The following is an 11,484-nucleotide window of genomic DNA, read 5'->3' on the forward strand; positions in this document are numbered from 1 at the left end:
TTATAGTCCAAGTTACCGCTGGCAATCAACTGTAATTTCGATAACCTATTTTATTTTATTAACCATTTAAGGTTTCAGACTTAAACAATACATATGTGAGTCTATCCCATCCAACATGAGATTGAGATAAAGGTTACAACAGATACAATTAAGTCTGCCACATATCTTGACTTATATCTAAAAATTGACTATGATGGTCTGTTGAAAACAACTTTACGACAAAAGAGATGATTCAGCTTCCCAATTGTGAACTTTCAATCTCTACGTAGCACAATTCCAGCAGTACCTGCATACGGAGTATATATCTCCCAGTTGATACGATATTCAAGGGCTTGTTTTTCCTATTATAATTTCCTTGATAGAGGGTTGCTGCTCAAATGGAAGCTATAAAAACCAAGAATTCCAAGTGGTGAAGATGAAATCGTCCCTTCGTAAATTATAAGGACGCCATTATGAAGTGGTTAACCGTTATGGAATATCCGTTTCACATCTGACAACGGATATATTCCATTTGTCGTAACTACAATCCCGTCCCCTTTTCCCCGAATGTGACCTACTGAATAAGACTTTTTAACCGGGTTTGTACTAACATGAGTACCACGACTGGTGCAGGATCTGCTTACTATTCCGGAGCACCTGCTATCACCCCAAGTTTTTCTTGGGGTTCGTGTTGCTCAGTCTTTGGGTTTCTATGTTGTGTTTTGTGTATTGTTGTTTGTCTGTTTGTCTTTTTTTCTTTTTTAGCCATGGCGTTGTCAGTTTATTCTCGACTTATGAGTTTGAATATCCCTTTGTAATGCTTCGCATCTCTTTTAGTTTGATTAAACATTGAAACACATTTTATCAAAACATTATCAAAACAAAAAGTTGCAATATGTGACGAATCTCATTACCGTATTTACAAAGTACAAGAAACAAATCTTACTTCACTTACCAAAAGTCGATTATGTACAATCAATAGAATAAAAAATCCAAGCTAAAACAGCTGTGTATTATAATTTGAATTCAGAAACGGATGGTTTATATAAGATATTTGGTTTTATGGTGAAACATATTCATATTTTCAGTGCATCATTTTTTTTAATTGTGTGCTGTTTCGGCATTCAATTTATCATTTTGTTATTCTATATTGTAGATGAGTAAAAGTTGTGTGTTGTTTTCGTTGAAATTTTTCTCCTATTTTTGAAACATTTTCAAGAAATCGTCTTACATAATTATATATTAGAGATCAATGAGTAATGACAGTACTTAAAAAAGGAAATAATAAAAAAAAAAAAAAAAAACAGAAAAGGGACACAACTGTCCCGATGAAGCATGATATATTTGCCACTGTACGTTAAGCAATCAACAGTCAAGCAATGACTTAATGACTATAACTGTCAAATAGGATTGTTTAATTTTTCGTATATATTTGCCATAATTGTATGACATGGGTGTTCCTCTCTTGGACATATTTAAATATTTATAATAATTCTTTGTACCGTAATTTTTCATCTAACCAGCTTGAGATACAGATTTAATACATTTTGGTCCTCAATGCTCTTCAACTTTGTGCTTTATTTGGCCCTTTTGAGTCATTTGTAGACGAAACACGTGTCTGGCGTACAAAATTGTAATCCTGGTATCTATACTGAGTTTATTTTCTTATACATGTATCTCTAAAACAGACAGAACCAGCTTGTATAATGCAATTCTTATACTTTAGAGGCTTTTTTTACATTTTCTTGCTATAAAATTGCAAATATTTTATAGCTGTTTTTGAAGTTATGATAAAGCACAAACCACGCCCCCCCAAAAAAAAACAGAAAAAAGAAGAAATGAATAATAAAAAAAAACCCAAACATATAACGTTTCGAGGGCGACAACAGTATGACTATAATTCTATATCAAAGAGTCTTTTAGTCGATACCATTTTTTTTCTAATGAAAATTCCTATATTTATACGGTAATTTTTTAATAATGAAAGCCCTTTTTAAATACCTGCTGGTTGAATCAAAATAAATCATAATAAAGCCAAATATATAAAATTTAGTAAATGATTTGATCATTTTATGATATCTGTATCCCTGCTGTAAAAGCTATTTAGTACATAGAAATACAAGACTTAAATAGGCACACTTAGAACCTCTCGGGAAATGTATCTTTTATAAGAAGGGGACAACGAAACATAATTATCAAGGAATCAAGGAAAGGCAATTTGACAATAGAAAATGAAAAGTCGTCCCGTTTATCATTATCAATTCCCATTTCAAGGTCTAAGACAGGACATCAGTTACAATTAATGTTATACTTAGTTGGAGTATTTATAATTGCATGAATTTCATTTTTATATTTGAAAAAAAATCAATTGTTTAAAAAAAATATAGCATCCAAATACCGTACAGATATATAAAATACGAAAAATATATATCAAGTCGTTTTTCGTTTGATCTTTATAGAGTTTTGCCATTAACTGTGATTTGAAACAGCAAAGGAGTAAATGTGTAAAAAGACGCAATCACATCTTCAGTGGAAAATATCCAGGAAGAATGTATAGCAAAAGTTCTATTGCGCAATGAAATCTTCCGTTTTGACCTTGTTACCAAACGACAGCATGTTCCTATGAATTACGATAGGCTGCATGTACAAATGTATAGAGTGAAATTCAACATTAGAAGGTGAAACCTTATACAATTTTTAATCTGGTCGATTCGTGTCATTTATCACGCAATACAGTCATCAACGATCAATATAAAACAAAAAATTAAAGTTTCTTTTCATAGAAGGTGTTTTGTATTACGTTTTGTAAAAATTCAGTTCTAAATGTTTTCCGCGGGAACAGTCATCTTGTTTGCGCTAATCACTGCTATCAATCATGTGGTACAGTCAGACGCTAAAGGAAACTGTTCAAATGGTATGTATTATATGCTATACTAAATAAAGGAAATGTAGTATGATTGCTAATGGACAATTTCCACATGAGAACAAAGAACGAGAATGTAAACAGTTGTAGAGCAATAAAGCGTTTAACACTAAGCATAACCTGTATCCTATAGTATGCTATAAAGGCCCAAAAGGAAACATAATTCGAGAGAGAAAACTAACGGCCTGACTAATGATAGAAGCATGAAACGAAAAACAGATTACACACAGCAACAAACGACAACCCCTGAATTACAGGCTCCTGACAAGGAATAGATACACACATAATGATGCGGGGATTTACATTTTTGTGATATAGCTAAAGCATCGATGCCAATAGTTTTCATGTCAAATTTCTAAACGTTTCGCCTACCAAGTAGCTTTGGAATTTTGACAATGCCCAATTGTTAGTGTTTTGAAGAAGTATTTTCTATTGGTGAGTGGTATGTTGTTGCTTTCACATCCTTGATCGTTGGTTTCGTGAAGAATAAGAGTTTCTTGGAAAGGAGTTTATTTTATTGTAATAGACCATAATTGTTTATTCCATATTTTGCAAGCTGTTGAATACATGTAGCAAATGAATACAATGAGATCAGGGGTTTCCGTCAATATGACAAACCAACGATACAAAATGCCAAATACTTCTAGCGGTCCTATCCGAAAGTACTCCCCAACCTGTTAATTAATGTGACAGTTTGCCGTCTTATGTATACATTGTTATTTATTGAAAATATATGCATTTCGATATATATGTCGTCTTATATTTTAATCATTAAGGGAATTCGCAGTCCGTGGCAAATAGTTGATAGTATATTTAATTTATTTACAACTTTTCTAGACTTCTGGTGATGAAGAAAATTACATATTATATAGACATATAGGTGTTGTTGAAGAGCGATAATTGACCTCTAAAGTATTTTTTTTTTCGTTTTTGTCGTTGTGAAGCTGTATTGAATTTCCTTTTATTGATAAGTATTTGCAGATATGTTGAATATATGTATCATAGTGTTCCGCTAGATTTGATATATTTAACCATTTTAAAATGTGGTTAAAAAGTTACGTAACAGATACAAGCAGTTTTTATTTTATTGCAACCCCTTAATAGTGCTTCGGTTATTTTTTGTTTTGTTTTCATTGGTTAAATGTTTCAATTGTTTTTTAAACATGTCTATTAGGACTTAGAATTTTATCAATACTACAGTCTAAATACATGTATTTTATTTGTAGATAGATAAATAGATAGTTTATTAACGTCTTACCATTAATATACACAATAACATATATACATATATCATAAAAACATAAATAGATATATATGCCATTCTTAAAAGAATTATGAGAGACAAAAAGTAACAATTCACCAAACATTAAAGGTCTTTATAAAACTGTGTACTTATTAAAATTTCTAAAAATTACGAAAACTTTACAGTCTAAAAACGTCTCCTTCTGTCTAAAATAGATTTGCAGGTTTTGGCACATTTGTATATAACATTAACGTTTTGGCACCCCAACACAAAAGACAGTTTCTCACGATTCGTAAACATGTTAAAATTCTCATCTTCACTGTTTATGTATTCATAAAGTTCGTTCCTTAAATCGTCATAAAGCGGACATTCAAATAGTACATGTTCCTCAGTTTCCATCTCACTATCACACATAAAGCAAGTCCGTTCATGCATTGGTAAACGTTCGTAGCGCCCGGTTTCGATTCGTATAGGTGCAACCCCACACCTGAATTGTGAATACACTCTACGTTGAGCAGGAGATAACAGTGTTTTTAGATAAAGTTTACATCTAATTTCGGTTTTGAATGTTCTATATGTCCTTAATTTATTACCACCACCATCCATATGTCTTGCAGAAACTCGATGGAAATCATCCGTCCATTTATGTTTAAAATTGGTTAAAAGTTTATCTTCTATTTTAGCTAACACTGTAGTTTTATGAATGTCCGTGTCATTATACCAGTCACTAATATTACACGATTCAACCTGCTGATAAAGTCTATAATTTGAATTTTTACATGCTTTATAACGTCTAAAACTATTTTCCGCCCAGTTATGGATTCTTTTATTTAGTCAATCAGTGTTCACATACCTTAGACGATTCCAATGATTTATAACGGTTCGCCTCTGTCTTACACAAGGTGGTTTCCAGGCTGAATCTCCAGTCACTGCTACGTTAAGTGTGTACCGTCCCACTGCCACAAAAAAAAACGAATTGCCTTATTTTGTATCGAATTAATACAGGAAAACGTTCTATCGCCCCACTTTGCCGCTCCGTAGCTAATTGTACTCCAAACAATCGAGTCGTATAATTTTGTGAAAGAATCAAACGGTAGCCCTCCAAAGGATTTATATTTAGATATCACTAGTCCTAAGGCAGATTTGCGTATGCTTCTACGTGTTTCGCCATAATTAATTTTTGATAGTCCAAATGCTCCGTTGACACTAAACCTAGGTACATATATTTGTCCGCCACATTTATGTCAATATCACCGCATTTAAAACTATTTATTGTCCTTAGAGTCGAATTTGGTTGGAAATGCACAACATTTGACTTGTTATGGTTTATTGTCATCTTATTCTCCGCACGCCAGAGATGAAGTCCATCTAGCAAAACTTGCAAGTCTGATTCCGAGTCAGCTAATAATACAAGGTCGTCGGTGTAAAGTAGAATCGATACATTCTCCTCGTCAAAGTCTATTCCAGCATTTAATGAACATATATACGTAACAAGACCGGTCACGTACACTTTAAAAATAACGGTGAAAGTAAACATCCTTGCTTTAGACCACATTGAACATTGAACCAGTCCGTTAATTGTCCATTTATCAGAACGAAGCACTCTACTGACTTATATAACGACACGACAGCATTATACATATTCCCGCATATCCCAATATCAAGTAAAAAGTCTGACATAACAAATTACGGTCTATCCCATCTTACGCCTTACGAAAGTCAATAAAAGCTGTGAAAGTCGATAAACGTTTTAGCTTTCTTGTTTCAATAATTAACGACAATGACTTTATATGATCAATTGTACTACGACCCTTCCGGAAACCGTTTTGACAACCAACTAAAATACTATTTTCCTCCTCCCATTCGTGCAATCGGTTATTCAATATATGACAGTTCAGCTTGTAGCAAACAGGAACAAGTGTTAAACCGCGGTAACACATCGGGTCTTTTGGATTCGACGTCGACGACTTAGGTATAGGATTGATAATTCCTTTTCGCCAGATTGTTGATATTGTACCACTGAAGAAACATTTATTAAACAAACTTAGTAGGAAATTCAACAAACACGGATTCTTGAGGACTTCCGATGGAATTTCATCCACACCAACAGCTTTGTTAACTTTCAAATTGATTACTGCTCGTTTAACTTCCTCAAGAGTAATGTCATTATTCATCGTAGCACCATTATCTGTACTTGTGTCCGTTGTCAGATTATCAATATTGCCTTCAACAAACTACAGAAAGATCGTTTCCTTTCATTCAGAACTGCGTCTCGATCATGTGAAATACTACCATTCGGTAGTTGCACAGACATAGGTATAGTTTTTCTTCTCTCTTCTTTCTTTAGGATTTTTTTTATTTGTCTTTTTGAATATTACTTTTACTGCTAAGTCTATTTTTGGTGATATCCATTTGACGTGGCTCGGTACTTATACATCCCGTCATTGTGTTATTGTGCTATGGTAAATTTTTGTATTCTTGTCTTTCATTTTTGCTTATGTGCTTTGTCTATATGCCTTTTTGTGTTTCTTTGTTACATATTTGTTTGTTTTTATAGTGATTAAGATTATAACACAATGTTGACTGTTGTACCCCTATTTTGACATTTTTTACCTATTATGTCTCTTTGTTTTGTTCACACATCGTTGTCAATATAATGGAATTTGATGCGACTGTCATACAAGTGAGAGGTTTAGCTAGCTATAAAACCTGGTTTAATCCACCATATTTTACATAAGAAAATGCCTGTACCAAGTCACGAATATGACAGTTGTTGTCCATTCGTTTGATGTGTTTGAGCTTTTGATTTTGCCATTTGATTGGGGACTTTCCGTTTTGAGTTTTTCTCGGAGTTCGGTATTTTTGTGATTTTACTTTCGCCTACTCCGACCCGTCCGATCATTCTTCCAAAATTCAGTTTAATTTGTTGATTCCAAATTGTCAATTTCATTCAATTAGTCTCTCCAGTAACGTTGCTTCGAACGTTGTGTTTCACGATCGAAAAATTTCCGTTTGCATATGAATTCTTGTCTACACTGACGTTTCCTAGTATCCGATTTACTTTTAAGCATCTCTTTTTCCATATAGCGCACACATCATTCCATAAATTCGTAAGATAATCCTACCACCAAGGTTTTCTCATCCGCCGTTTTTTATCATTCGATCTTAATGACACTTCAATAACTTTATAATCCATCTTTTCTAACATTTCGTTTTCCAAAAGATTAACAAAATTTTGGTAAATTATATCCATGTTATTTTGGTTGACATTATAAGGATATTGCTAGCCATTAATTACTAAATTAAAACTAAATTTATATCATTCTTTAGTGTACAATAAGACATGAAAAGAAAAACAGGAATTACCCAAACTATCGGACAGGTCATAAGTAACTGTTTTTGATCTGTTTTGTTTTAAGAAATTCTCAAAGAAGAATATACACTTCAAATTAACACGAAGTGGAATGAAAGGTTTTTCAAATTTCTGTGTTTGATTTTGCTGTAAAACATTATCTGCGTTTAAACAGTTTTAACTGATGTCAATGTTTTAACGTAAACATGGACAGGGTAATATTATCTTGCATGTTTACAAACGAGAGGCGAAAGATACCAGAGGGATACTCAAACTCATAAGTCGAAATTAAACTGAAAACGCCGTGGCTAAAAAAGAAAAAGATAAACAGACAAACAATAATACACAAAAAACAACATAGGAAACTAAACACGCAGCACCACGAACCCCACCAAAACTTGGGGGTGATCTCAGGTGCTCCAGAAGGGTAAACAGATCCTGCTCGACATGTGGCACCTGTCGTGTTGTCCATGTTAGTACAAACCTGGCAATAAGTCTAATTCGGTAGGTCACATTCGGGAAAAGGGGACAGGATTGTTGTTACGACATTAGAAACACATCTGCGCTACCATCTGTAAAACGGATATTCCATAACGGTCAACCACATCGTGATAGCGTCCGTAAAACTAACGAAGGAATGATTTCAACTTCACCACTTGAATCTCGCGTATTAATAGCTTCTTTGTGAGCAGGAAATCATGATAGAAAATAGAAGCCCTGGAATATCGTATCAACTGGGAGATATTTACTCGTTATGGAAGCGCTGTTGGAATGTTGCTACATGTACATAGAAATGGAAAGCACACCAGTGTAAATATGTCACTGAAGCAGAGTTGTTGTGAAAAAATATGCTCCTTTGATTTTGCCTTGTTCAGCAATTGTTTTTGGTAAGAAACCAAGACAGAAACTATTCGCCAAAAAAAAAAAAAAAAAAAAAAAAATTCTATGGCATGAAGGTGACTATCAAACTTTTGTTAGTTTATTATACATTTATATCTTTCAGATCGAACAGAAACTGTCATGGAAAAGCTTTTAAATTTTGTTAAAGAAATCAAACAAATAAGTGCAGGTAACTTTTATCATAGTTTTAAGTCCAAATGTTTACTAAAATAAAAAAACCATATATTTACAATTCTATACTTACTAATGCGGAGGATTTCAAGTATACATCTTATAGGTTTTAACAACAAAATATATTTTATATCACAATTCAAATGTATTCGTAAATATTTTCAAGATATGACAACCCCTCAAATCACAAATAATTTATTTGTCTAATATATTTATGTTGAGTACTTGTTTCTTGTGTTTACAAAACACTGCTTCCAGCTTATATACCGGTAGAATAAAAAGCTGTTTAAGTTCGTGATATTGAACTTTTAAGCTTTTATACTCCCTGTGAGATTGTTACTCCGAGATCGATATCACAAGATAGCTGCATAAAATATTAATAAAAATTAATATTGGACAATATCATTTTTCTACATTACCTTGAGAAGTAATGTGCAAGAGTATAAACTTAATTAGATTTTTTTTAACTTAAAATAATAATTTTAAGCTGTATTTGAATTTCTGCTTTGTTTAAGGCACTGGCTGTAGAAACCATAAACCGATAGCATTTTATGCCGTGTTGACAAAAACATTGACAGTTTCTGGATCGGCGACTGTGGTATTTGATAAGGTATTCACAAATACAGGTGATGCATACGATTCTAAAACGGGTATTTTTCGAGCACCTGTCAAAGGACTTTACTACTTTGACTGTACTTTTATGTCGATTGGAACCCCATTACACATTATACTAACGAAAAATAACAGCAAGCTGACCAAAGGACACAGCGTGAATAACCGTGATGCTGGTGCGATATCTGGAACCCTAGAGCTTGAGATGGGAGATAAAGTCTTTATACAACATTACTCGGCTGCTGGATCAGAAGCTATCCATGGTGAATACACTAGCTTCACTGGGTACCTGATTTCAACCTCTTGACGATTTTAAAACCTTTCAAAATGCATATAATATTAAAAACAGTATATTTACGTACCAAATTAGTTGTTATTTTCTTTAGTAAAATTGGTTACTTTCTTTTGTTTTGCATAAAGAACTAGACTTCAACTATGAAATTTTACGAATTTTTTCTAGTTTGATGATCAGTTCATAGTTGACCGCAATTGTGTTCTGTGGGGATAAACGTTCAGTGATTTATTTTTATTAAAATAATATTTGTCATTATCTATATTTTCCTTTATTTATCTTTGGTATTTCATGCTCATGTATTACAGAACCACATAAGGGGTCTCGTTGTAATGTATTCGCCTTGTATGTTGGAGTTCCTTGTCGTATCTTAGGCTGTGTTAAAATTAACTATTTTTTTTCTCCAAGCACGTACAGTATTTAATAAAACCAAAGAGCAAAACAACTCTAGTTTTACAAAAAAAGTCATGCCGTTATATGTCAGACGTGATAACACGGAAACTGACAAAACATGAAAAATCCCAAATTTCTTTTTAAAGTTTTTCGTCTCCTCAGCATAATAATGTTTACAAAAGCTAAAAAACGAATACGAATACGAAAGTTTTATTTTGATTCGGTACACAAAAAGTCATATAACAATACAAACATAAGCTTTTGAGAGCGTCAGTAGTTATCTTTAATAATACTGTAAATATTGTTCATGCGTCAGTAGTTATCTTTAATAATACTGTAAATGTTGTTCATTCGTCAGTAGCTACTTCGTAGCTATCTTTAATAATACTGTAAATGTTGTTCATGCGTCACTGTGGGAGTTTGGATATTTTGTTTGGTCTCTATGTTTTATTGGTTTGTGTTTTGAAATTACTTTCTTCTTCGTGGTTCTTAAATTTATTTGTCAATTTTTGTCTATTCTTTTTTGTTGTGCCCTTTATTTTGCACTGATTGCCCATTATTCTCTATTCTGTTAACCCCACCCAGACCCTTTACTTTTGAACATGTGTTCTGCTTATCTCTTCATTTTTTGCAACAACAACAAAAAACCAAACAAACAAACAAAACAGTTAGCCTTCACATATTGAATCCGATTTTTCTGCACTTTGAAGAGAAAGAAAGTATTCATGATAGACATATGACGGTGTTCTGTTTGTGTTTCTAGATATTTAGTTGCATTTCTTTGGTTAGTTGGAATTTCTTGTTCGTTAACATTCATCCTCTTTGTTTTACAGCAAATTGCATGATATTTGCATTTAAATTGATATTATTCATTTTAATTTGAAATATTTATTTGTTTGTTTAACACAGTTAAATGGACTATCACCAGAAATGGACAGGGAGTGTTAACTGTCCACTTAAACCATAAAGAGGTTATACCTATGATTTATTTGTCTGTATTTGATTTATTTTTACTAAACAGAGAATCTTTGTATTATTGATATATATAATCCCTGTAAACATTCCAGGGAATTTGTAAACTAATTCTGGAAAATCACTGGTCATTTTCAGGGATTATATAAAATCACTAATGATTTAAGTGATTATGCAAAATCCCTGAAAAATCGGAGATTCTACATAATCCCTGATTATATAAATTCACTGTAACATATATACATGTAAATGCTGTATGTAGTTTCTTTTATTTTTTATTTTTTACAACGGTTCTTACAACGTTTAAGGATTTCATTATAAAAGATTGGGGCAAAACTTAATATGTAAATTGTAGCATTATCTATTTCTGTAATATTAAACATATTTAGAATATGACTAATAAAGAAGTCTTAAATAAACTGTGTCCTTTGAGTGTTAGTTTGTTTCTGTAGACAAAAAAAAATTCTCTAAACTTCCACATAATCTTATCAAAGATTAACTTTCTTATAGTAAATTGTTTTCCAATGTTATACTTGCATGTAACTAAATCTCATATGGCCATAACAACTTCTTATTTTGTAGTTAAACGTACAAAAGAATAAACTTCTTGTAAGGATAAATTGTGGTGAAGCAGTCAAATGCATTTG

At 32.5% G+C, this 11,484-nt stretch overlaps 1 protein-coding gene across 1 annotated transcript; it reads left to right on the top strand.

Moving 5' to 3' along the window:
* Positions 1-2,769: 2,769 nt before the first annotated feature.
* On the top strand, positions 2,770-9,613 carry LOC127703162 (complement C1q-like protein 3). The gene is made up of 3 exons (XM_052207689.1): positions 2,770-2,893; positions 8,501-8,566; positions 9,084-9,613. Exons 1-3 carry the CDS (start codon positions 2,803-2,805, stop codon positions 9,485-9,487), a joined length of 561 nt encoding a protein of 186 aa, XP_052063649.1. The 5' UTR covers positions 2,770-2,802; the 3' UTR covers positions 9,488-9,613.
* Positions 9,614-11,484: the final 1,871 nt, after the last annotated feature.

Source organism: Mytilus californianus, unplaced genomic scaffold (assembly GCF_021869535.1).
Source record: "Mytilus californianus isolate M0D057914Y unplaced genomic scaffold, xbMytCali1.0.p SCAF_5, whole genome shotgun sequence".
In the NCBI taxonomy this organism is placed as follows: domain Eukaryota; kingdom Metazoa; phylum Mollusca; class Bivalvia; order Mytilida; family Mytilidae; genus Mytilus; species Mytilus californianus.